This window comes from Gobius niger (assembly GCF_951799975.1).
Source record: "Gobius niger genome assembly, chromosome: 2".
Classification (NCBI taxonomy): Eukaryota; Metazoa; Chordata; class Actinopteri; order Gobiiformes; family Gobiidae; genus Gobius; species Gobius niger.
In genome coordinates this window covers 28,299,457-28,326,280 of record NC_136853.1, presented here as the reverse complement: position 1 = coordinate 28,326,280, position 26,824 = coordinate 28,299,457, and the positions used below count along the sequence as shown (strand labels likewise).

Here is a 26,824-nt window from a genome sequence, read left to right as displayed (position 1 = left end):
TTGGCCTAAGCTCAACTCATCTCCTATCTCTTCGTGAACGTCACATTTTTGATAATATATATTGTATATTATGCTTTTCCCGGGACTGCCCCGCTCGAGCACCGTGTGTGTATTAGTGTAGGGACTTTAGCGCTCGGAGAATCTGTGTTTAGAATTGTAATTGTTATAGGGAATAAATCTTCTTTGACTAAAGCTTCTGAATTTTGGTGGTTTCTTCTTGGACCTTGGGATCAACGAACACGCTTGGCGAGACCTTTTTGATACTTTAATACTTTAAACTTAACTGTTTAAATGTGTTTAAATTGATCTCATGGAGTCAGATCTTGTGTATATTAGAATGCTAATATTTCCTGTAAAATCGCCTACAAAGGGAATGCACATTTCAAGTGTTAATGCGAAAAGGAATGAGGATGCTGTTTCGGAAAGGGCTATTTGCAGTTTTCGGAATCACTCAGGACCATAGATATAAGATGGAAGAAATAACCGGTGTTCTTTTCAGCCCCATTTATAGTAATGATCCCAAGTGGTATAGGCCCATATGTGAAATGAACAGGGAACAGTGGCTTGTGGGATTGCTCATAGCCTCGAACCGCTGGTGGGGAACCCCCAGAGGTCCCTTTGCTAAAGAAGATGTGAGAGGAAGCATACAGGCTCCTTTGCCTACCTCCTTCAGTGACTATTTGTCACTTTTTATGCACATTCGGTTTTGGCTTCCACCTCTTACCTATTTGCCAATTTTGGATGTAACCAAATATACATTCACCATATTTCTCAAGTTTCCATGGGTGCCCCTATGACTTGTACCCCCCATCCCACTCATTTTAGTTTACACAGGACTACAGACGCAGAGAAAATCAGTGACACAGACACAAAACCGTTTTCAGGCCACGCAGAGAAACAGTGCAGTGTTGACTTGTTGGTGCAAACATGGATCTATCAGGTGCAAATGAACATTGGACATTTTACACATATCAAGCTACTTTACATCACATTTTAGCGGCAAACATTTTCCCTCGTTCTCCACTTGAAAATAAATATAGTGAGAGGAAAATAATAGGACAGTGTTGTGAATGTTAAGACAGACACATAGAGGTCAGAATGACAGGCCTGTGCTCCATAATGACAAAAAGCTTCAATGGAAAGTCCATTACATTAGCAGCAAACTTCTGGAGCCTGCACCCATTTCCTTACAGCTTCAGGAAGAAGGAGGCTAAAATTAGTCTATGAGCCATATAAGAAAAAAATATCTGGATAAAAGGAAAGAAACTTGTCCTTGGCTCATTATACTCTCATTGTATGGACAGACTTTACCCACACAAAAGTCTATAGAATGACAGTTACATTAAAAAACAGGTGTGATAAAACATAAAGAAATTTAAACCCAAAGTTCATCTTTTTTTATCACAAGGGCTTGTTGATAATATTGTTTAATTGTTTAAAATGCTCCAGAATGCAGGATTCACATCTAATAATAATAATAATAATAATAATAATAATAATAATAATAATAATAATAATAATAATAATAATAATAATAGGCCCCCCTTCACCTCGGAGTTTCCTCCTTCAGGGGAATGCTCCTTCTAGAGGGAACCCTATTGTACATGTTTTAGCGGGGCGGCTGCATGAGGTGCTCGTGCTCTTAAGATATTGTTTGACGTTCAGTGAGCAGCCACCTCCCCCTCCCTCCATTGGCCCTCTTCTCTTTGAGCACATCGCTCCTCACATCCACGGTCTTGGTCCGTGTCCCCGCGGCTGTGGAGCCAAAGCGCTGCCGGGGCTGTGATGGTCGACAGGAGGTGATGCTGCAGCGCCAGTGTGCAAGGCCGCAGGAGACATGCTGCAGGGCGGGGAACAAGCCTCGCGGGTAGCCGACACTAGCGGATCTCCGCACCGGAGCATGCTGGCTAATTTACGGACATGTAGCCCGTGCCATGAGAAAGACGCTGCTTTTGGGGCTTAACTGTCGAGAATTAATAAGGAGAAAGGTTTTGTTCGCGCTTCTTTGCAAAAAAGGATTTAAGCCATAAGGCGTTACCATGTTTCCTCTGCTGTCTCTGCTGTGGGCACAGATACTGATCACAGGTAAGCATGAAATGATTAAAATATGTGTGACAGTTGTATGTTTTATTATTTTATCCATTTCTCGAAAGCTATATCTTTGCTATAGTAAATTAATAGGTTTTGCATCTGACAAAAGGTGATTGCTGAGTATTTAAAATGCCACAATAACCGATACTATTTCAAACGATAAGGCCTAGTATGTGGCCACAACAAGATTGTTGTTATTTTGGATTCCAGAGGGGTGTGTTTAGAATAGACTAGTCTACAGGTCTGACAGACTGGCCATTGGTTATTGATTATTATCGATAGCCAACTAATAATTCAGTCCCAAGACGTTCATACAGATCAGTGTTACAACAAGAGCATTTGGTTATAAACAATCCGTCAGCGACTTGATGGTATTGGAATTTTCAGGTTCTTTTTTGTAAAGCTAATTTCCTCTAACCCTATACCCTATTTTATAAACATAATGTGAAATGTGTGTTTGAAGTCAATCCCAAAATTTCAGATTATCTGAAGGCAATTAATTACAAACAGAAACCGATTAAGAGCTTATACTTCTTTGGGCAACATTGAATATGAGCAGCACTTGTGTTTTGTATTCTAGATTGCTCCAATCAGATCTGCCTCTTGTTGTTCATAGCAACGGGATTGTGTCACAAGGAAGAACATGCCCCAAGGAGACGGGCCAGTGTAATGTTAGTTCCTCAGACTTATGCAGCATTAATAAACACTTGCTTGATTCTCTTTATAAACTACTTCAGTGTAATTGTTTGTTTGTTTACATTCAGCATGGAGGAAATAAATAGTTTGTAAAGCAGAAGTTAGGTACAGAAATTAATTTGGTTCAATTACTTCAAATGAGTTTGCGCAGTCGGTAGTCTAGTGCAGGGGTCCCAAACTTTTCAGACTGTGACCCCCAAAATTGTTCAACCATTAACTCGAACCCCCCTTGTGTAAAATGTAATTAGCATCTATTATAAAACAAGCTGCAAAACATTTAAGATCTGGTTTAATTATGTGAGTTTGGATAATGTGTTTTGACATTTGGCTAAATTTAACCAAAATATGCTGTTTTCAATCCCAAAAAATAAAAAAATAAAAAAATAATCATCTTGTGACCCACGACCCCCCTTTGGGAACCACTGGTTTAGTGGATGAGATGCTGCCATCTGTGAACCTTGTTCCAAAATCTGTGTTGTGGGTTCTGGTTCCGACAATTTTCTGTATTTCTCTCCCCACAGTTTGCCCCATTTCACTGTGAACTGTCCTGTATTATGAAGCCTGCTTCTGGCCAAAATTCCTTATAAATAAAATAAAATAAATGCAATAATACAACCAAATAGTTATGCTTTTGTCTCATGTTTTCTCTACGCTCTTCTGCAGAGTCCTTCTCTGGCGATCAGGAGTTGCATCTCTTCCCTCTTCACCGCTCCAGGTTCATACACCCTCACCTGCAACGCCAGGACAATGTGGCTGAAAACCCACAACAGCGCCATCATGAGTCCAGGTTAGCACAGGGCAGACCAGAGGCTCTTATGAAGTCCAGGTTTCGACAACAGCCAAGACATTGGGGTCTAAACCTGCTGGCACGGCCGCACCATGAGCCTGAGCACATTGAGGTGTCTGCACAGCACCTGGTCACTGTGGTAAGTTAAGTTCATGTCAATTGATGAATTTTTAAATCAGATTAATCACACTTTTGCAATGTAATTAATCACGATAAATCACACTTTCATCTATAATGAACTATGCCTACTTAAAATGCGCAAAGAATGCCTCCAAGAGTTATGATTGCTGCTTCACTCACTCGATCAAACGCTAGCGAAAATCAGATCCAATCGTTTCAAAGTAGTTCACCCCTCCCACCTGATCATGGAGCTCAATTGTGAAGATCCAGACCCTTGTATGAAATGCAACGAGTACGAGGCTCTGGTAAAACCAGGCTAGGTCAAAACATATGAAGTGATGAATCCATGATTTATCGCTTTATTAAAAGGACTTTATTTGTCCTTTTTTTAATTTGCCACTGCCACCTCAGGTCTTATGAGTAAATGCAGTTTTCATGACGATGGAGACAGTTTGTATTGTTGAGTGACAGTGCAGGCTTTTGTGGTGAACAGGGCTGGGCTCATTCTACACATTAGGACATTGCTGTAAAATAACTTTCTTCCACAAAGTTAATTCTTTGTGTTTTAATTTTAAATTATAAAAATGACTTGTGTAAAATGCTGCACAATTATTTAATTGCATTTTCTATTCTTTGTTATTACACGTATTTCAGTTATTATTAGATTAACAATTAAACATTTTCATGATTCAGTGTACTGTACCTGCAGTCTCTGTGTTTTTCTAACGGCTACCCTTTAAATAGCTTTTTTGATTTGCCTGTGATTATTTGCACTGCCTCATTGTGTGTTAAATGGTGCTTCACACTTATTGTTTCCCTGAATGTTTGGAACCTAAGGTTTTCACTTTCAAGTAGGCTATTCCCGGTCTTCATTGGCACCATTCTCAGTCAAAAAGCACAAACATTACTGAACTATTTGTCTCATGGTAATTATAAAATGTACTGATAATTCTTTACTTTGTGCTGACATTTATATGCAGGTATATTTATTTTGAGGTTACACATCTTTGTCCTCCCTCACAGAGGCAGCTAAAGTGGAGGTCAAATTAAATGCACAGTGACTGACAGACTAAGCATTTTGGTTCATCTGCTGCTTCAAAGGAGAGAGAGGCTCCTCTGCTAGTTGCTATGGTAACACTAATCATGTGTGTGAAACCTACTTACCTCAACAAAAACAGCAGTGACCTTCACACTGACTTTGGGCTGTAGTTGTAAGACTAAATTAAACATCTGCAACAGTTCACTGTGATTCATATATGTCTGGGTTCTGCACTGCAGATTCCTTGCTAATTGATCATAGTTGTCTGTGTGTTGCTCGTACTCTGGATATATATAAAAAAAAAACCTAGCAATTAGATGTGGGTGAATAATTGATGCCCCTGGGAGCAGTTGCCTGTCTCACTGTGCCAGTGACAGATGCATTGCAGAAGTGACAGTCTGTATCTCCCTGTTCCTCCCTGTTTATTTCAAAGGAAACAGCTGTCAGGTTGATCTCTTTATTGCACAACCCCATTTAAAGTCTAAGTTAATTGTTCTTCCTCGTCACATGACCTGTCCCTTCATGCCAGCAGCACATCATTATTGCTAGTTAAGGGGGTTACTGGCAGCTGGAATAAATAACCTGTTTGTCTTCCTAGCTGGGGCCAGATAGCGCCGCCCAGAGGGCAATAAGGAAACTTCGTGCCTTAGAATATGATCATCCAGAATGATACCTCTCTGTACACGTTATACACGGGATATCAGTCTGGATATTACCGTCCTTGTTGACTGTTCGGGAGCTTTTTTCTAAAAAACGGTAAATGACCACAAACACATCGACAGTAGGTGAGTTTTGTGATTCATGTTTGAATATTAGCGCAAAACCGCTCATAACGCCAATGACTTCGCTGATTGGTTTACTCCACTTCCTGTTTGCTTGTGTATGTTCCGCTGTAGAAGTTGATGCAGACTCTTTTTTTCTAGGCAAGATCAGAAGAGCCTATAATACTCCTAGCTTTCTGAACCACTTGCCTGCTACACAAGGAATCTAAGGCAAGGCAAGGCAAGGCAAGGCAAGTTTATTTGTAGAGCACAATTCATACACAAGGCAATTCAAAGTGCTTCACAGTTGCATAAATATAAGAAAACAAATACAATCAATAAAAACATCAACATAGAATTAATCAATTACAGTAAGAGGCAAGAGTGCAGATAAGATTCTTTCAGTTATATGCATTTTTAAGTCTTGTTTTGACTCGCTCTGTCTTGAGCACTATTTTTAAGTCTTGTTTGGACTCGCTCTGTCTTGAGCACTATTTTTAAGTCTTGTTTGGACTCGCTCTGTCTTGAGCACTATTTCGCTCTGTATTGACACTAAGCCTGACATCTGAACACCAATAATTTTTTAAAATAGTAAATTCTCAAACCAACAAATAAAAGAAAACGTTAGAAGGCTCTTAATAAAGGAATGGGCTGAGACATATATTCAAAGAGTTGTGTGGGCCACATTCTACACATGCTCAGAAATGGTCTCACTGCTTTAAATTGTTCCCTCAAAGAACCCACACAAGCATTAATAATGTTAACCTTATGTCAGCCCACTTACTCATGATGCTTTCAGTGTTACACGTGCTGCTCACGTTTTTCCCTTTCGGCACAAGATGTATGAATACAGGGCCAGAAATGCATGCACTAATATTCCTTCCAATATCAGGAAATATTTGACTATTTTTATTATTATTTTCTATTTGGTCCACAATGGTAGAGTCGCAGAGTCGCAGAGGCTCAGGACTGACCCTACATCTGTTCTGCTCAATTTTGTTGTACAACAATGACGCATAATAATGAAGCTCTTACTTAAATATTGAATGTGTCTGTCTTTAAAACCTCGTCAAAGTTAACCAACGCGAACATTTTGATGACTCAAGGTTATGTTTATTATTTACTTCAGAATGAATGAAAGCATTTTGCTCTTTGCGATCCATCTTAAGTAGGGCTGGGACCGTTAAAAGATCCCAGCCCTACTTAAGATCTGGTGTCGAAAAAGAAGGTTTAGGTACTACCGGTAACGAAAAAATAAAAGTATCGAAAGCAGGTACCCAAAAGAAAATATAAAATCTTTATATTCCAGTTTTGAGGCTGTTGGTCCTCCAAATTTAAAAGAAGAGAACAAGTGAAAGACAAGTAAAAACGAAAAAAGAAAAAGAAAAAGAAATTTGGGGGGGAAATTGTGAATTAAAAAAAAATATATAAGAGAAAGAACATGGAGAAAAATAAAAAAAAAATTGGGGAAAAAAACAGGAAAAATAAAATTGGGAAAAAATTGAAAACGAAAAAATGGGAAATTAATTGGGAACATTTTAAAAAAAAGAATGTGGACAAATGTGGACAAACAATACCCTCCCCACCCTTTTGTCGTTAAAGGAAGTTTCTTGGTTGTTTGTAAAATAAATTAAATGTAAGGAAAAGGAATACATTGACATTATTAATCTGTATTATGGTTCTTAATGACAAATATGTTAGTAAAGGTATCGAAAAAAGTATCGTTCAGGTATCGGTATCGAAAACCAAGTGTCGTTAAAGTACCAGTATTGAAAAGAAATTAGTGGTACCCAGCCCTAATCTTAAGCCAGTGTTGTGTTTACTGAGTCAACAAGCATTTTTGCATTTTTCCATAAACAACTTTTCTAATGCCTTGATAAGAGCCGTCCTCCCCATTTTATTTGTTTAGTTAAATGCCTCTCCCTTTGTTTGATGAGGGCAAATCGGATTCTCTCTCCTCGCACCCCTGCCTTCAAGACTATCAGCTAATTACTGGTCATTACTATGTGTGTGTGTGTGTGTCGTGCACGTGTGTGTGTGTGTGTGCGTGTGCGTGTGCGTGTGCGTGTGTGTGTGTGCGTGACTCCTACAGAAATAGCGCCTGATCCTGACAGAAAGCACAGCACCATAATGGTTTTACCTGAATGACAACCAATCAGGTGGCAGGATCAGATTTGTGCTCCTATAAGCCAATCACACATCACAGAGCAACTAGATCAGGAAATAGAGCGGACAGCCCCTCTGTTCTGGCAGACGGACAGCAGACTGTCTCTCTGAGTGAGTTTAAGAATCAACAATGTGTCCACATTTACCTGGTAAGAGCATCTTATTTCTAAGTTGTACAAGCAGGGGCCGGCTTCTCTTATCTACCAGCTATTATTAGATACTGAATATTAAAGCCTTGCTGTTTTTAACAATATCTAAATTGAAATGCCTGGAATATAAATGTGTTTAATTATTTGTTTACAAAAGGCACGATTTTTGGAGTTGATCATCACATGGTAACCCTAAAATGACATAAACCTGCTGTAAATAAAAAAATCTTTAATGACCATCTTTCACCAGTTTTCAATATATGTGTGCCCTTATACTTTTTAAACTGTATAAATGTCCATGGCTGGAAGCCTGTTGTAAGATGCTTATAATCTGATGAAACAGAGAAAGCACAGGGCAAAAGCAGATCCAAATGCACAATGGCATCATATGTGCGTCTGTGTAGCTGTAGTTATTGTTGCTCATATTGAATTAAGTGGCCACAGAACATGCTGTTGTTTTAGCCATTAGCGATGAGCCGCCTACACATGGACTCACAGTGAGGAGTATAGGGGTCGTTTTGTTCCAGCCAGGTTTAGTAGAAAAACAAAGTGTTTAAAGTCAGAAGAGCAAATGTGATTTCATTTGGACAGATATAACAGACACATAATGCTGTGGTGGGTGTCTCTTTTTTTTATTAGTAAACACTTGACAAAACAGAAGCTTGTTTCATTTAACAATAGGTTGCGGTCACATTCTAAAATTTGGTTGTCATAATCTCAGTCCGTGGGCAGAGGTTTTTGGACATAGGAACTAATAACGTTACAACTGCCACCATGCCACGTAATACATTTTCAAATCAAAATCAAATCAACTTTAATCATCCCAAAGGGCAATTCTGTTCGCTTTTGGCCAATTTTAAGTGTCAGCTAAGTTAAAGGAACAGGCCACCGTTTTTCCATACTGAGATATGTTCTTACCTGAGCTTAGACGAGTTGATGCGTACCTGTCTGGTCTTTGTGTGTGCGCTCAGTCACGCAAAAAGACCAAAGATGTTGCTAGCATTTAGCCTCTTCTCCTCTCCTCTATGGGGCCAAGCGGGGGTGAAGTTAGAAGCGACCAAGCTCTTCCACATTTTCCCTATTTAAATACGGTTACGTTACACAATCCAAGTATTGTTACACAAAATTAAACATGTCAATTTTCGAAGCGGGTACTATATTGTGAGGCGTAATAACACCTTAGGAGCACTTCGACGTCTGTGCAGTAAAGTGCAGATATTACTGCGCGGACATCTAAGTGCTGCTAAGGTGTTGTTACACCTTACAATATATATGTTTCATTTTGTGTACTTGGATCGTGTAACTACTCACATAACCGTATTTAAATAGGTAAAACGTGGAAGAGCTTGGTCACTTTTAACTTCACCCCCGTTTGGCCCCACAGAGGAGAGGAGGAGAGGCTAAATGCTAACAACATCTTTTTGCGTGGCTTTGTGCGTGACTGAGCTCACACACAAAGACCAGACAGTTACGCATCAGCTCATCTAAGCTCAGGTAAGAACAAATCTCAGTATGGAAAAACGGTGGCCTATTCCTTTAAGTTATACTTTATTAATCCCCGTAGGGAAATTTGTTCTCTGCATTTGACGCATCCTCAGTGCCGCTGAGGCGACCTGTAAGAGCAGAGAGCTGCCAGCGTAGGCCGGCGCTCGGGGACCCATCTCCAGATGTGGAGCCAGGCTAATGGTCAGAAACACCTGGCCGCGGGGTTAACCTACTCTACATGTTTTTAGTGGTAGGGGAAACCAGAGTACTTGGGGGAAACCTACACAGACACAGGGAGAACATGCAAACTCCACACAGGAAGGCCCGTTCAGGGATTGTACCTGGAACCTTCCAAAACATGCATCAAAATACACCGAAGTGAATGAAAAATATTGTCTTTAACATTATTTTGAGAAATAGCTTTTACATTTGACAGTTGTGAGTAAAGATTAGCCTTCGTTGATCGCACAATGGAGAAATTCTCTGGTTACATCAGCTCTCAACAACACTGCAAATAGTCAGGAAATAGAGGTGTCTTATATATAATGAATAAAACAACTTTAAAGGGGCAAAAAAATATAAAAAATTAGACAGAATATAAAATATCAGAATATCAAAATTTCAACATTGGCAGTGCAAGGTTTACAGTCATAGTGCAGGGGTAAAAGTTAAAGTGATAAAGTGACACTGATACAGAGATTATTGCACATGGTTTTGACTCTTTATCTCACATATTACCATGTATTTAAGTGCGTTTGCTGTAACATTTAAGTTACGATTTTTCTGTTAATGGCAAAGATCAAAGCAAAACTTCCCTCATCTATTTCTCCTATTATATACAAGTCATTTTGATTCCTTTTGTTTATTGTTTGGTCATTTTTTTCTTGTTGTATCGTTTTTTCGAGACAAAACATGTATAGATTCATTCATACACTGATGGAGGTGTCCAACAGGGTTAGAATTTGCCTCTTGTCTTTACCACAAATAGTCACACTTCCCATATCTGCTAAACTTCAACCTTTTGCCGGCGCCAAACCTTGATGGGTGGGGTGCATAGAGGGAGCAGTGTCTAGACGTGAGGCAACGGCTCACAGCTGAAAGAGGAGATGAAATAAAAGCACACGCTTGAGGAGTGATCTGATTAGGCCTTTGATTTTAGATTTAACAATGAAAAAAGGTTGATCAGAATCAGAATAGTATTTATTGCCATTGTTTGAGAACAGTTTCACAAAGTAGGATTTTTTCTTGGTACAATCTTACAACATAAAATATAACAGGGGCATTAAGTGATAGCCGCGGATTTGAGTGTGGACATACCACATAGTGCAATAGAGCAGATCACATTCATGAGTCTGATAAAGAGTCATTGGATCTTGTTCTCATTCATGAGTCTGATGGTGGAGGGGGAAAAACTGTTCAAGTGGCGGGGGGTTTGGGTCTGAATCCAATGGAGCCTCCTGCCAGAGGGGAGAGGGGTGAATAGTCCGTGTCCAGGGTGAGAAGGGTCAGCTGGGATCCAGGAAGAACATCCTCTCCTGGGCCTTCTTGATGAGGGAGCTGGCTCCCATTTGAGGTCTTGGGTGATGGTGGTGCCCAGGAAATGGAAGGAGTCCACGATGGAGATGGGGGTGGGAGAGTCTTTCAGGACGAGGGGGGGCGATGGGGCTGTGTCTTTCCTGATGTCCACGATCATCTCCACTGTCTTAAAAAGTCAGATTTTGGTTGCACAACAAAATCTACTGTCTCCAGACCTATAAAGCATTAATTGCAGATCTAATTGCAATCCTTCGCAATTGTAATTTATAAAACTGTTTCTTTCTGCTTGAATGAAATTGAAACGTAATTGTTTGTCCTGTTTTTGTCAGTACTTGGCTGTGGACGTGCGGAGGCTGAACATCAGTGTTCTTCGCTGGTTTCGGGAAGGAGTGGCTGCAGCTTTGGGTGTTCCTGTCAGAGATGTGCACATCAACCGCCTCAATGTGAGAACCGTTGCACCGCCGTCGTTTTTAAATGTGGTCCCTATTTCAATTGTCCTTAACATGGGTGTAATTTACAGGAAGAGAAGAACGGAGTCGAGCTTTTTGTGTCCTCTGATAGGCTGGGGATCTTGGAGCCCCGCCCTGCTGAAGAAGTCCTCCAGTTACTGAACGCCAGGGTCCTCCACCGCCACCTGGGACACTTTGGCATCACTGAGGTCTCCACTGAGGTGAGGATGACCTCCACCACCACTGTATGCTAGTTTCCTGGAAACCAGACTCACCGCTGTACATCATCAACTGCAAATCATTTTGTCGCTATGGCAGATGCAGACTCACATCCGGTTTGGGCTTAGAGACCTCTCCCAATTTGCTCGATTCGGGTGCACCCTTGTAATTCTGTCAAGCTTATGTTTAGCCGTGATGTTATACAGTAGATGTCTCAACTATTGTCACTAGAATACCCTAAGTAATGAACATAAATATTTACTTTAAAGAGACTATACAGAGTTTAAAAATGTCAAAATTATGTATTTTCCTCCCCCTACATGTTCCAACAATGTCTCTAAGGTGTAGAATAAGCCCAGACCTGTTCACCACAACTGCCTCTGAAATCCTGCGCTGTCACTCAAAAAGGTGTTAATTTGGGTCCGAAGTGCCGTCATGCACAAGCTTAATATAGAAGGTGCAGTTACACGTATGACCTGAGGTGGCAGTAGTGAGTATAAAATGGCGAACTTGCATCTAGCCCCTTTTAAGTTTAATTCCTTAAACAAATATTTCTTATGTCATCATGAATCTTTTGTCACAGATAATTTATTTGTGGAAAGAGTTACACAGTGTTTTACTCTAATAACTTAAAAAGAAATACTCAAGCAGAAATATCTAGTACTCCATTTCACTCCATGAAGTACAGTTGCTTCAAAAGGTTACTCAGGTACATATATTTGAAGAAATGTAACAGTACTATCTACCTCTGGAAACCAAAAGGGTTGGGAACCACTGTCTTTGGCAATCACAGTGTGGCAGCAGCAGAAGAAGCCAGAGGATGGACAGGAGCTAATAAAGAGCAAAGAGCTTTTGGTAAAACTTTAATGGGACGGTGAAAGACGCATCGATCTTCCACTCACAAGATAAATGTAACTGTGTCTCGTGTAATTAAGTTATTGTTACAACTTCCAGACTCTTAATGTGTCAGTAATGAACAGATATATTTCCTACAGTATCTGCCGAAGAAAACTCTCTCAACATGCAGTAGACATGGCGGCCTTTGGATTTGTAGCTGTGCCGATTATCTAGTGGTGCTGCACACAGGCTGTTCTGACCTCGGTGTCGTAGGTTCAAGTTCTGCATCTCTGACACTTTGCTGAATGTCCCTCCCTTCTCTTCATCACCTTTCACCCTGTGCAGTCCAATCAAATAAAGCATACAGACCAAAAAACAAAACACAACATAGTTTAGCAAGTACCGTATTTTTCGGACTATAAGTTGCTCTGTATAAGTCGCACCAGCCATGGCAATTACCTGGGCATGGAGGCATAACCAAGTCTCATTTGCAAACTCGTTCTTCTAGCTGTGTCCATCGAGCTTTTAGCCCGCGATTAGCTTTTTTTTTCTTCATTGCAGTAAGAGGAACCTCTGCTTTTCGCCAGTCCCTCACATGTTTCTCGTTCAGTCCAAACTTTCTTTCTGCTGCTCCATTACCGCTTTATAAATCTTCAGTGATACAGGAGTAGCAGATACTGGTACACAAGCTTAGAACGCCCTCTAGCGGCTGTTAGTGTGAAAATAACAAACACTGTGGAATTACATATTTTTATATATAAGTCACACCTGAGTATAAGTCGCACCTCCAACCAAAGTATGAAAAAAGTGCGACTTATAGTCCGTAATATACAGTATTAGTAATTTTTATGAACATCATATCCACACAGGCTTCACTTCTCTCCTAATTTAATCAATTTGTCAAAAGTTCAACTTTTCAACCACTCCCTACAGGTGGTTACAACAAAAATAATGGTCATTCAATAAACTTTTTCGATCAAACTGACCATGGTTTACTAATGCGCTTCACACGTTCAACAGTCAATTGATGCATTTTTGTAACTTGTATTTAAAACCGTACTAAGTAATTTGTGCCCCTAAGCCATGAGCGCCACTGCAGGTGTCGTAGCATGTTAAGTTTTTTACTCATTAATTGTCCGTGAGTATAAATACTACACTGACAGAAAAGTCAAAGGGCGAGAGGGATATTGTACATCCAATTACACAATTGAGATTATTTTTTTCACTAAATACTGTTTAAGTGGTGCTAGCCTGCGGTTAGCATTGCCCGTTAGCCTGTTAATGTGTTCTTCGTGATTCCACTAGTGAGTATTGGTGGAAAGTTACAAATTGTGATTTTCTGGCCAGAGACACCAGGGGGAGATGAAAGACCCCCCAATCATCCCATTAACACTTGTATAACCCCCAGAGGGACTACAAAAAGGATTTATTAAGGTTAACAAGTTACTTAGTATTGCTTTAATATTTCGTTTGTTACTCCATAGGCAAATGTAACATTTTTTGCTCCCATACAGTTTAACTGAAAAGGAACCTTTATTAGCTCTTCTAGCATAATATTCATGAATGAATGAGCTTTAATGAGTTGTCTCTCTTTCTCTCTCTCTCCCTATAGAAAAACGTTCTCCAGGGCCAGCAGAGGGAAACGTGGAGCAGAGAGGGCTTTTATGTCGTGTTTCTCTTCTTCACCATCTTTGTCATCGTCATCACCTGCTTAATGGTACTACACTATTGTTTTGTTAAGTTTGACCAGGTCTGCCCTTTCATTGCTAATCCCTGTATGCTCTGAATAAGAATAACGCTGCTAGATGTGAGAAAAAAATATTCTTTATATCTGACTATTGCTATGACATATTTACGTAACCATTTCAACACAGTAGTATGGTTCTATTAAATTTTAACATTGTAAGCATTTGATTTTTCAGTGCAAAAACACGGAAAACTTAAAAGACTTAATTAAAAAGGATCATAGTTGAAATGTTCAGATATCATTGACTGGACTGGATATTTGAAAATCCACAATGAGCAGGGCTGGGTAGAGTTTTGATGCCTGATGCCCAACCCGGAGGCAACTCTTAAGAAAGTTTCTTGGTTGTTTCAGCTTAAACTAATTATAAGAAATAATCTTTCAGCGAAGAAATTAACACACATTTTTTTACTTATTCAAAATGTTCAATATAAATCACAAAAAAGAAAAGAAAAAACCAAACCAAAAACAGTCATACAGTGGGTACAGCACACTCGAATCAACCTGCAATACATTTTACAATTAACGACCAATTGTCCACAAATGATGCAGTTCTCATTTGCAGTCTTGCTGTTATTCGCTCCATGTGATAAACTTCTTTCAGTTTATCTTTCCATTGGGTAATGGTTAGGTTTGAGCCATGAGACTGTAATGATTTTCTTTGCAATTAAAAGTATTATTTTTTAGCTGGAAATGAGCATTACTTTTATGGTTTTAGATGACAAATAATGCAGTATAGGTATCGAAAAAAGTATTTAGATATCGGTCGCGTAAACCAAGTATTGTTACTGTTATTGAGCAAGATGTAACAATAATTTATTATAAGATTTTTAGGTCAAAAGAGGCTAAAACCGGTAGTTGAGGTCTCACTTTTAATCTTAATTAAACAAAAAAATTTGCATAGTTTTGGATTTTTCAACAGAGTAAAAAAAAAACTGGCTCCTCCTCTGGTCATATTTGAAGGTCATAAAAGCAAGAAATACGACAGCGTGTCCACCAGAGGGAGCAAGTGCGCCTATCTTGAGTGACATCTACATGCACTGTGGTTCATAAAAGAAACAAATGTTCTGAAGAAGGCTCCACCGAAACGTTATCTATTGAATAAATATGTGTTGGATATCGGCTACCTGATGCTGCTTTTTTGATTTTTGACATCTACATACTGACATAACATAAAGGTCTGCATAAATTCGTACCTACATGTCTTTCATTGTGCTTTGTTAAAAGGTGTTTTGTTATTGTTTGTCCCTTGTAGGTTTTGTACCGACTCAAAGAAAAGGGTCGTATTACTCAGAGACATGTGAAAGCCCCGCCTCCTGACTACAGGCCAAAGTTCGGTATCCCTGCAGGCTCGGATCAGAGCTCCACCAAGGTCAGCAGTTACATTATATCAATTGTTACTTTACCTCTTAACCCCCGCCTTAACCAAGCACATTTGCTCCAATTCGGCTTTAACGAAATCTACAAAACGCATCAAAACGGATAATCTTCCTTGGGTTGTTGCAGCATTGTCGTCACTTTTTTTTTAGCTTTTTTTGGTGCGTTTTCGTCACTTTTCCATCATGTTTTTATCACCTTTTTTTGTTGCATTTTTATCCTTGTTTTCATCTCATTTTCGTCGCTAGTTTCACACTTTTTTTCCAGAAGCTTTTAGATTTGGATAAAGCCAAACTGGAGAATATGTGCTCGGTTCAGGTAAGGGTTAAGAGGTTAATTCAAAGTCACACAATAACATGACTCTTTGGACCCGGTGATCAGGCTGAACCAGCTGGAAGCATGGTCCAGGCTGAGCTTCCTCCTGCTATAGCCACACCCATTCCCCAGCAGCAGCCAACCACAACCAGTCGTCGTCCCGCATCTCCTGCATTTCCTTTTCCAAGGTATTTTTTTTATCACGATATGGACATAACCTACTCCACAACTGTTTAAGTTTGTACACTGTATTGACATGTCATTTGTTTAGCCACACACACGCACCAGTGAAAAGCCAGGACCAGGCTCCCCAAGCCAGCGCTGCCCCAACATCAGCAAACGCCTTAAAGCCTTGTCCATCCCCTTTCAGAATGAAATCGGCCGCAGGGCTTCAAGAAAGGTGAGTCTGCATTATCAGAGTGAATAAGCATTGAACAGACCCCGTGGTACCCCTATAGTTTTAAAACAAGCTTAATAAAAATGTATTATTATTACTTATCGTATCTTTCTAAGTGGATTGCTGTAAAGCGCTTTGGGCCTAATGAAGGTAGAAAAGCACTATATAAGATGATTTACCATTTTTACCAGAAGCCTTTATAAACTATACTTGGTTAAGGGGACACAAAGCATTGAAGCAGTGAGTTAGATTTGACTTTAAAAATATTTCAAATACAGTTGTTCATATGAAAACTCCCTGCGCCAACAGAGTTTCACCAGATGCCTGTGGGTAGCACTACATACCATATTTTCCGGACTATAAGTTGCACTTTTTTCATAGTTTGGCAAGGGGTGTGACATACTCAGGTGCAACTTATGTATCAAAATGTATAATTTCACGTTATTGTCACACTGACAGCCACTAGAGGGCGCGCTAGGCTTGTGTACCAGTTTCTGCTACTCCTGAAATGACAAATAAAGCACTTACTTACTTACTGTGCCACTGAAAATTTAAACAACAGGTAATCGAGCAGCAGAAAGGAAGTTTGGAGGGAGCGAGAAACTTGTGAGGGAAAAGCGGAAGTTTCTCTTACTGCAATGAAGAAAACAATAATAGCTAATCTTGGGCTAAAAGCTAGAGCAGATGTCTCCAACCTTTTTTTTACCCGACGAGCTACTTTTACACAACCAGAATGTCGGAGAGCTACTTATGCTTTAAAAAAGACTTGTAAAATACGACTTAGGTGGACTTCACCCTTGAGAATAAGTAGCCAAGATAGTATTTCAAAGACAATGGCTTGAGTTTAGTTCTACTTTACAATATTGATCCAACTGTTCACAGATTGTGTCAAAAGTTGAGTTATCATGCGTATAGAGATCTAGCGAGCTACTGGTTGGAGATCCCTGAGCTAGAGGAACGAGTTCGCAAATGGGAGCTTTAACAACGCGTTGCTGGGAGAGGCTTCTCAACGGTGCAGTTACGCCTCCATGTGCGACTTATGCTCCGGAGCCACTTATAGTCCGGAGAATACGGTATAAGGATTTATTCAACTGGACGGGGACATGGCTGTACACAGTTTTTATGATCTTATAATAAATAGTTAAACAGATACAGAAGGCTTGTACTTAAAGGGACTATACAGAGTTTGAAAATGCTAAAATGATGTATTTTCCTCCCCTTCATGTTCCAGCCTAATGTGTAGAATGAGCCCAGACCTGTTCACCACAACTGCCTCTAAAATACTGTCACTCAAAAAGATGTTACTTAAATCGACTTTTTCAAGCTTTACATCATGTTATTATGTCATTCCCTCATTAAAAACATGCCTGAAGTGTTGCCTTGGCACATTCATGTATTTTTGAGTGATCTGTAAAAACTCTGATGGCAGCCATTTTAGGGATAAGTTTGCCTGAGTCCTCCTAGGAACGCCCCCACCTCCTGGAGACGCCTCCGAGCTTTCGCTCCTCAGCAGAACCCCCTCCCCACTGATGCCACAGACAGCGTGTCAGAAAGGGTCAGAGGTTCTTAAAGAGACAAAGGCCTATTTCAAAACATTCGCTACAGCCATTTTGAGAGAGCAATTTTATTCAAGGCAGTTATTCTAATTTACTGCATTTACAGACCAACAGAAGGTTTCGTCATCATTGTAGTGTGATATAGACTGGTGCTATGTGATTGAAAAAAGCACAATACCCCCTCTTTAATATAGAAGATGCAGTTACACATGTGACCTGAGGTGGCAGTAGTGAGTATAAAATGGCTAACAACTTGAATCTAGCCCCTTTAAGCAAGATGAGTCGTGTGTAAACAGAGAAGATTTACCAAAGCAACTGAGCACTGGATGTCTGAACCTTTTCCTGTTTGATCTTTTATTATTTGAGAGGGACCGCAGTTAAAAACCAGGTATATATTCATAACCAGTTTCATATCAAAGACCCACATGGAGGAAGAGTGTTTGTTTGTGCTCTGCGATGTTTAGATTGCGATGAGTGCAGTAGACATTGGTAGCAGACATGCTTTGAACTGTGCAGTGGAACATACTTTGTCTTCACGTTTAGGAAGTCAGATACAAACAGTGTGTTATGATTGATCTTCACCTATCGACCAAAGCCGCTTTAATTGTCCTCGGCTCAATGTTTGTGAAGTATACGAAGAGAGACGCTTCCTCGTTTCTGCTTCTTCCTCTAGAGGTCTGGAAATATACGAACTGAAATGTTCCCAAGATAAGTGTTACTGTGATGCTTCAAGGACTTCCAGCTTCCTTCGATTCATACTAACTACAAATCACAGCTCAGAGTTCTTGAGAGCAACAGGAGGACGACATTAGAAATACATTCAATTGTAAGGGGATGATAATATTAGAAATTGTTTTTTATATATCATGCAGTAACACATTTTAATTATATTAGCTCTCTGCTGTAGGTCATTTCCTTTCTTAGTGGTTTCAGAACATAAAATAACATCTCTCTGGTTTATTTGGGTTATTTGGGCTGCAGGGTCACAGGCAGAGTCATTATATTCGTAGCAATATTCCCAAAGGGAGTAGGTGGAAGAAAACCTATAATAACAATAAAGTCCATATGAATACGATCACATCATGTTGGCTTTGCTATTATTAAGATACAAACATTATTAAGATGTAAACATGCAACATTTTAGGTCATGGTTCATCAGTAGCATTTTGGTCAACTATTGCTTTTTTACATTTATGTTTGAATTGCTCAAATAAGGTGCTAACCTTAAGTGCCTCATCTTGGTCATTCCAAAGATCTACCACGTTCAGTCAGGAACAGACTCTGAGGTGCGGATGATATCTTTCATTATGTTGCTGAACATCTTCTGAATATTTGAAGGAAGCTGATTATGTTTGACTTCATATATTATCAGGAGAGTTTTGAATTTGATCAAATCCTCTACTTTTAAACTTTAGAAAAAGAGGGTTTGTGTGACCACGAAACCGGTTTAATGGCGATAAGTGTTTATATGTTTTTATATGTATTTCCCCAGACTTCAACACCATAACTTACATGAGGCAATACGAGAGTAGATTTTTTTTTTTTTTTTTAAGTTTAGTTTATTTCAAACAATTTAAAAACAATGATAATACAAGTAATGGATACCAATACAGCAATTGTTCAAAAAGGAGTGGGTTGAAGTGTGACCTTATTTAGTCCCACCCCCTTTCTACTTGATATTTTTACAGGAGCAAAAGAAGCTCATATCGTTCTTCTTTTACAACAACTTGCACAACTCAATATTTACAACAATTGTTTTACAAACTATGAATGTCTTTCCACAATATACACATCACGGCCATAGAAATCCAGCGACAATAATGTTACTGATTGTTTAAATTGTTGTTTAAATTATAATTAACATCCAGCTCTACAGTTTGTGAAGACAATGTTTTTATACATAGATTTAAATTGGCAAACTGTGGTACATTTCTTGAGTGACACATTCAAGCTATTCCATAGTTTTACGCCGCAAACAGCAAGGCTGGGTACAATAAAGGGTGTATAGGGATTTACTCTCTAATACATGTTTTACTTTAGCCTACCTGTTAGTGCAATGCTCTTTGCCAACTTTAATTTAATTTTTTTTTTTTTTTTTCACTTTTGTTTGTTTTTGATCAATGGACAGTGATGTTCAAAATTGTGTTTGAAAGTATTTAGGAAGTGGTTGTAAGCTCGGTCCACATCATCATTTTCACTGATGACATGTTCCCAGTTTTGTTCCACTAAGCTCTGCTTGAAAGAAGTTAATGTTACATTTGAAATAATAATAATTAGTTTACAGGCAGGTGGTCACGCATGTCATTAATAAGTATTCCATTCTCTTCTTTGTTATCGATTCTATTGGTAAATATTAGGCCTGTCACAATAACAAATTTGAAGTTCGATGTATTGAGGCGGGAAAGTATCGCGTTTACCAGGGGTGTCAAACATACAAAACAACATTTTTTTTTAAAGTAAGCCAATTCCTGTGCGGAGTTTTTTAAAGAATAACCAGAGTGCTCATTCTCGCCACTAGGGGAGAGGAAAGAGCTCCAATGTAAAAAAAGGAAAGAGTTCCACACGTGTCCAGCAAAGGGCACTGACATAATAAGAGTTCAGGATACCACTTGGTAAATGGACAGTGTGCCCCAGGACGGCTGTGGCTTCAATAACAGCTTACCACCACCGAGTGTGGAGTGAATGAATAATGACTACTATGCAGTACTTAGAGGAACTTGTGACACAGGCTTGTAAAGTGCAATACAAGTTTAAGCCGTTGTTATTAATAGAGCTACAGTCAAGTTGGGGCTTTGACCAAATCACATCTTATTATTATTCATTTATTGGGAAAATTTTGTCTATTATTTGCGCCCGCGACCCGCCATGGGAGCTGAATTTCGGCCCGCGACCCAAAATGAGTTTGACACCTCAGGCGTAAACGATATTATTGACTCTAACGATACTTGACAAAATGACAGTAAACCTTTGTTCTAAAAGTGCATCATCATATCCTAAAACACCACACTAGCTGCAATAAACATGCATGTAACTTAATTTGGTTCAGTTAGAAATCAAAGTTTTACAAAGAAACATAGGGGGGAAATGCTAATAAATGTACAGACGATAAATATCAAGCCCAAAAATATATTGTTTATCTGTTGTTTATTGAACGATAAGTCGATATAGTAATTATCGTGACAGCCCTAGTAAATATGTTCTCTATTAATGTTGAGCTGCTCTGGGTTAAGGCTTCCACAGTTACGCACCCCATTATACCATCCACTGTCTTACTCATATTTTCAATTTTGAAACCGCTTAGGTTACGATGTACTTAAAGAACCAAGAAAAAAAAAGAATCCTCTTTCTATTCTCATAAAACATATCAGAATTTTCTATTTCAAAACCAACAATTTTTTCATCACTTGACCAGGTTTCCGAAAGAGCCACAATATCAAAGGGATTTCTTACCTGATGTAAATTTGCACATAAACTATAAGCTATTGAGATGTATTATAGAAATTGTTTGGTTATTATTCTGAATTTCACCTCTTTCATTATCTTGATAATGTGTTTGTGTAAAAGTTATTGTCTGGATCAATATAGTACAGGACATTTTGAGTTGTATGATTCTCATAAACAAAAGTTTCTAGTTTTTATTGTCATGTAGAAGGCACTTATTCATTTGTATTTATCCAGAGCAGTTTCAGAGCACTTAAGTCCGAGCAAGGTTTCCCAGCTTTCCATAAACCTGGGATGTAGCCGTTTTCCCCAGGATTCATATGCGATAAAATGTTTTTTCAGGAGCAAAAGGGGTATTTCAGAGTTGATCTGAGAACAGGATGTTTTCCGAGTCTGCGGGGGTGTGTGTGCGCTCTGTTCACTCTGGACGCCAGCCAAACGGCAATTAGATATTTAGGAAAAAACAGCTTCCTACATAGGAAACCAGAGGACACGTACAAGACAAGTACATGATCACACACATCTCATTAAGACACACCAGTGCTCTTCTTCGTTTGTATCTTTATACAATCTGAATGCAGCTTTTGATAATGTTATGCGTAAGAAGTCGTAAATGGTAGATTCTCTGTGGTTCTGGTATGACCTCAGTGTTAGAGGATAACATTAAATCGCTATTTATCATACTGGCTCAAGCTGTATAGTCGTACTATCTCTGTCATAGCCTTGACTGTGGTGCTCAGACTCTTGCGTATCAGTCGCTCTGAGAGGGTATTTATCCCTTTTCTGTGGAAGCATAGACAGACTTGAATGGTAGGACTAGTGCAATGTCTCGAGTTCACGTCTCGAGTTCATGTCTCCGGGTCCCGTACTGATGGTAAATAAACTTCTCCTGTGTAAGACATCCAGACTGCTGCCTATTCTTCATCTATCCTCCCGAACACCATCGTTAATTCTCTAACATTCAGGACCCACCTTTGCACTCGGAAGACAACCCAAATAAGCCTATGAACCTGAAATCATTATCAAAACGTCTCAGTAACAGTGATTTTATTCCAGAAGGGTTCTTGTGCATTCGTCTGTGTACATTTCATAATAAAAGTCACAAGTGATATTTTCGCCCTTTTTAGGCGCGGCTCCAATGTGTCTCTGGTGTTGGATATGTCAGCCCTGAGTGCAGTTGAGCCCCTAAATGTGACTGTGGTAACGCCCCGAGCGGCCGCTGCCAAAGAGTACCTGCTGTCCGCAGGTCGCCCACTGACACGCCACGAGCTCCGCGAAATCATCAACAACACGCACAAGCTTCATGCTGAGTTTGCTGTAAGTTAAAGGAATGCGTAACACACTCAGTTCTAAAGTGACCCACGTGCACACAGGCTTTGTTACATCACTCTGATGGTATGAGGGTGTAGCCTGACTTACTGCATAAGTGACATTTAACCTATTCAGTTTCATCAGAATCAGAGTGCAGAGGTCTTATTTTTTAAGAAAACTGTTAATTGCTCTTATCTCTCAAAAACAGAAGTGTCTCTTAGCATTTGCTGAAGGTTTATGTTCATTTATTTTTGTATTCATTTGCTAGACCATGCCTACTTGGATGAAGTGCAGAATGTTTAGTGAGTTCCAGTTGACAAAAAACAATCCAATCAACTGTGGGGGCACCGACGATCCTTATTTCAGAATATTTTGTCAGTACAATTTTTGGTGTAAAATGACACTTAGCATTCAAACACTTTTTGATTAGTATAATTTAGATCATAATTTCAAGAAACAAACAATATGTAATTTGACATGACAATTTATTCAGCATCTTATCTTTAGACCCTGGGGGACAAAATGAGACTATGGCGGCGCCACAGTGGTTACTCTGTGTATAAATCAGGCGTTATGCCCTTGTTTGAAAGAGTACACTTACACTGCAAGCTTCCTTTTTTTTACCCATTTAAAAATTCTGCTCTTATCTTTAAACAATATATTACCCTCCTCCACCGGTTTGTGGCTTTGTTAAAATGTATTTCTATCTTCAGGAAATTCCAATGAACTTCATCGACCCTAAAGAGCTGGATATTCCAAATCATGGGACAAAAAACAGATACAAGACAATTCTGCCAAGTGAGTAAATGTTATTTCTTGGATCCAAAGTGAGAGTGACTTTCGAAAAGTTGAGATTTGGCTCTTGAAAAGTGTATTATTTCGTTATTATTATTATTTTAAGAAAGAAACTGCTGATCTTACGTGATGAGGTGAGGAAAACACCACTATACTTGTACAGTCTGTTTTCCTAAAGCAGTTTCTAGATTAGGACATTATGCAACAGACGCACTCTGCTGAGAGTATTTTGGAATTCTTCTCTGTTTTGTAAAATGGGTGGTACTACCAAACCTCTGAGACGAAGCAAGGAGTGTTTCCTTCCTTCCGTCCAATCAGGACCCTCGAAATGCTCTCCTCCAGCTGCTGTCAGTCAACCTCCATCCTGTGGCCTCCAGTTATTGTAACCTTTAACAACTGCCTCGAGTCAATTATTACACTATTACACAATGTTTCAGATGTGCATCATGTGACACACACATAAACTGTAATTGTCTGAATTTAGTTAAATCTTTGTATTGTGTTTATATATTTCCTGTCCTGTATCAATTTCTTCACTAACTTAATTTTGTGTGTTCAGATCCTCATTCGAGAGTTCTTTTGAAATCTAGAAATTGCAGTGATCTGCTGGGGTCATATATCAACGCTAACTACGTACGGGTGAGTATAGACCAGAAGCCAGCATGTGTCTCTTTACAGAAAGAGACAATAAGTTGAACAGTGAAACTCGCCTCGCACTGAAAGTCCTCAGTGAAAGTATATTACTGTAAAACTCAGCGCTGCTGTCACTCCCAGACTCGAGTACAATAGCTTCACTTCCTGTCAGGAAGCTGCACCAGAGCAGTTCAGTCTCTTATGAGACCAAACTAGTGTTTCCGCCCAATGAAAACGGTCACATTTACATTTACAGCTTGCACATAAATTAAAGCATGTTTTAAATATACATTTATATTTATGATGTTTATCTGCAGCGTAATGCTTCCACCAAAGCTAACTGTAAATGTTTAATGCTCAGGGTTACCTTGGCGACGAGAGGGCATACATCGCGACGCAGGGTCCCATGGTGAACACAGTCAATGACTTTTGGCAGATGGCCTGGCAAGAGGAGTCTCCGGTCATTGTCATGATCACCAAACTGAAGGAGAAGAATGAGGTAGTAGAAACAGCATGTTGTTGTCTTGTAAATGCTGCTTGGTGAAATGATGTAAAGCTAACATTAAACAAACATTAAACAAACATTAACACTTTAAATCATGTTTTGTAGAAGTGTGTCCTATACTGGCCTGAAAAGAGGGGCATCTATGGGAAAGTTGAAGTGTTGGTGAACAGTGTCAGAGAGAGCGAACACTACACGACCCGCAGCCTGACACTAAAGGTGCAGACAGACCTCCTTGTCAATAACCTCTGTATCCGCCGTTATGAAACCGATCTAATCCTAATAAACTGTCTTTGAACAGTGTGGGAATCAAACGCGCTCACTGCAGCATTACTGGTACACCTCTTGGCCGGACCACAAAACCCCAGACTCCGCGATGCCACTGTTGGAGCTGATGACAGATGTGGAGTCAGACAGAAGGTCGTCTGCTGCCATGGGACCAGTCATAGTCCACTGCAGGTACAAACTGCTCTCAAGTCTCCATGGGGGGCTATGTTATAGAAAACCCTATAAGTAGTTTAAACATGTTCTGAAATGTATGTGTTTTTTCATGTATTTGTTAAGAAGTTTATATGCACATTTTCTCTCAGATGTTAATGCTCTCAAAAGTTAAATCAATCTTGGTTTTCAAATATAAATAGCAAATCTAATCGCAATTGCAACACACATATTTTTCAAGATCAGTCAAGCTTACGTCATACGTGCTGTGTCGTTGTTGTAAGGAAACAGATCATTTTTTATCTTTCTTTCAGTGCTGGTCTTGGTCGGACGGGTTGTTTCATCGCCACAACAATCGGCTGTAGACAGCTGCAGCTGGAGGGAGTGGTTGACGTGTTAAGCATCACCTGCCAGCTCAGAGCCGACAGGTAACTCAGCTCTGCAAGAGGTTGCTTGGGATTAAAGACATAATAGGTGGCGTTCACGTGACATCACAACATTCTGAAGAGCCTATTCACCTTATTCCGCCCCGCCCACTTTTGCCACTTTTTGCGTTGTCTCGGCACTTCTGTTGCCCAGACACTTCCGGTCGAGCGCGAAGCCCGTTCATTTTCATAGAACGAGGGAAAATATTCTCCGCTCAAATCTGATGTTTAGTCGATTGATTTGTGTAAAATGGCCAATGTTCATTTGCACCGACAAGTCAACACTGCAGCGTTTCTCTGCGCGGCCTAAAAACGGCTTTGTTTTCGTGTAGTGACTGATTTTATGTGGACTTCTCCAGCCCCATGTTAACACATAGGAGAAAAGGGGCGGGCACAATTCATGGCGGCGCCCACGCGAGCCTCCGGAAAAGGGGAATAGTTTAAAATTGAGGTGGAGCAACTGACGGTAACTATGGTAACTGTGGTAACTAACAAAATGCATATATTTATGTCTTTGTTTTTTGGCTCATATCTCAGTCATTACTGGAGGAATCCACATGAAACAAAAACTGTCACAAAGTTCATTATCTCCTCTGTCAGCACATATGAACTTATGACTAATTACTTTCTCAGAAAAATGTCAAAAAGTGGTGACAATATGTGAAAACATGAGTGTGATGTTGTCCAATAGAAAGGACTTTCAGACATAAAAATAATATCACAGTGAATAAATAATAACCTCACAGTTTGTGAATCTAATCATGATCAAATACTGATTCATTTGTCCTTTTTCGTTTTGGGGATTTCTTCCAAAAACTGTATTTCTCCCATAGAGTTGTATTGGCCCTGCCCTCCATCTGACATTATGACATCATCACATTCTAAATCGTGAACGTCACCTATTTAGTCAATTTTAGTCCCATTTCAGACCCTTTTTGAGACCTTGTTTTGTCCAGATTTGATGTTGATCTAGGCCTGGTGGTACTAGGGAGGTCAAATATTCTGTACTTTTGTGAAAAGTTTGAGAACCACTGGTCTAATAGTGTTTGATGTGTGCACAGGGGTGGGATGATCCAGACAGGAGAGCAGTACGAGTTCGTCCATCACGCCTTGAGTCTGTTTGAAGCCCGACTGTCTGCTGAATCTGGACAATGAGCTGTCTCTCCTCAAGACGCTTTATCTGGAAGTGCTCAGCTGCGTCTATAGCAGATGCAGTTTCCCTGCCTGCATATGGCTAGAGGACGATTATACTTTGCCCTGGACGGTGCTGAGTGCTGGATCAAGGCCAAGGCAGAAAGACAAATAAAATGTATTTGCAGTCGTTTTTGTGGAACTATTAGAACAAACTAAGAGACTTCTTGGATGTGTTTTCAGACCAATGGACTGTCACCTTTATTATTCTGTCATAACATTGTCTGTCTTTGTCTCATGATATTGTTGTCTCAAGGATAGAGATTAGAGCTTTTAGAATGGACTTTTAACTTAGTCCCACTGGCTCACTATAAGACACTTTATATTTTCACAATTTTCATTAACAAAATAAAATCAGTGGCTA

At 39.6% G+C, this 26,824-nt stretch overlaps 1 protein-coding gene across 1 annotated transcript; it reads left to right on the top strand.

Annotated features, from left to right (window-relative positions):
- Window positions 1-1,639: 1,639 nt before the first annotated feature.
- ptprr (protein tyrosine phosphatase receptor type R) lies at window positions 1,640-26,824 on the top strand. Its single transcript, XM_079551525.1, has 16 exons — window positions 1,640-2,085; window positions 3,451-3,713; window positions 11,160-11,273; window positions 11,351-11,500; window positions 13,948-14,052; window positions 15,335-15,451; window positions 15,838-15,959; window positions 16,043-16,171; window positions 22,293-22,482; window positions 23,190-23,274; window positions 23,831-23,910; window positions 24,266-24,403; window positions 24,515-24,625; window positions 24,708-24,865; window positions 25,159-25,272; window positions 26,331-26,824. The coding sequence occupies exons 1-16, from the start codon at window positions 2,040-2,042 to the stop codon at window positions 26,422-26,424; spliced, it is 2,016 nt and encodes a 671-aa protein (XP_079407651.1). The 5' UTR covers window positions 1,640-2,039; the 3' UTR covers window positions 26,425-26,824.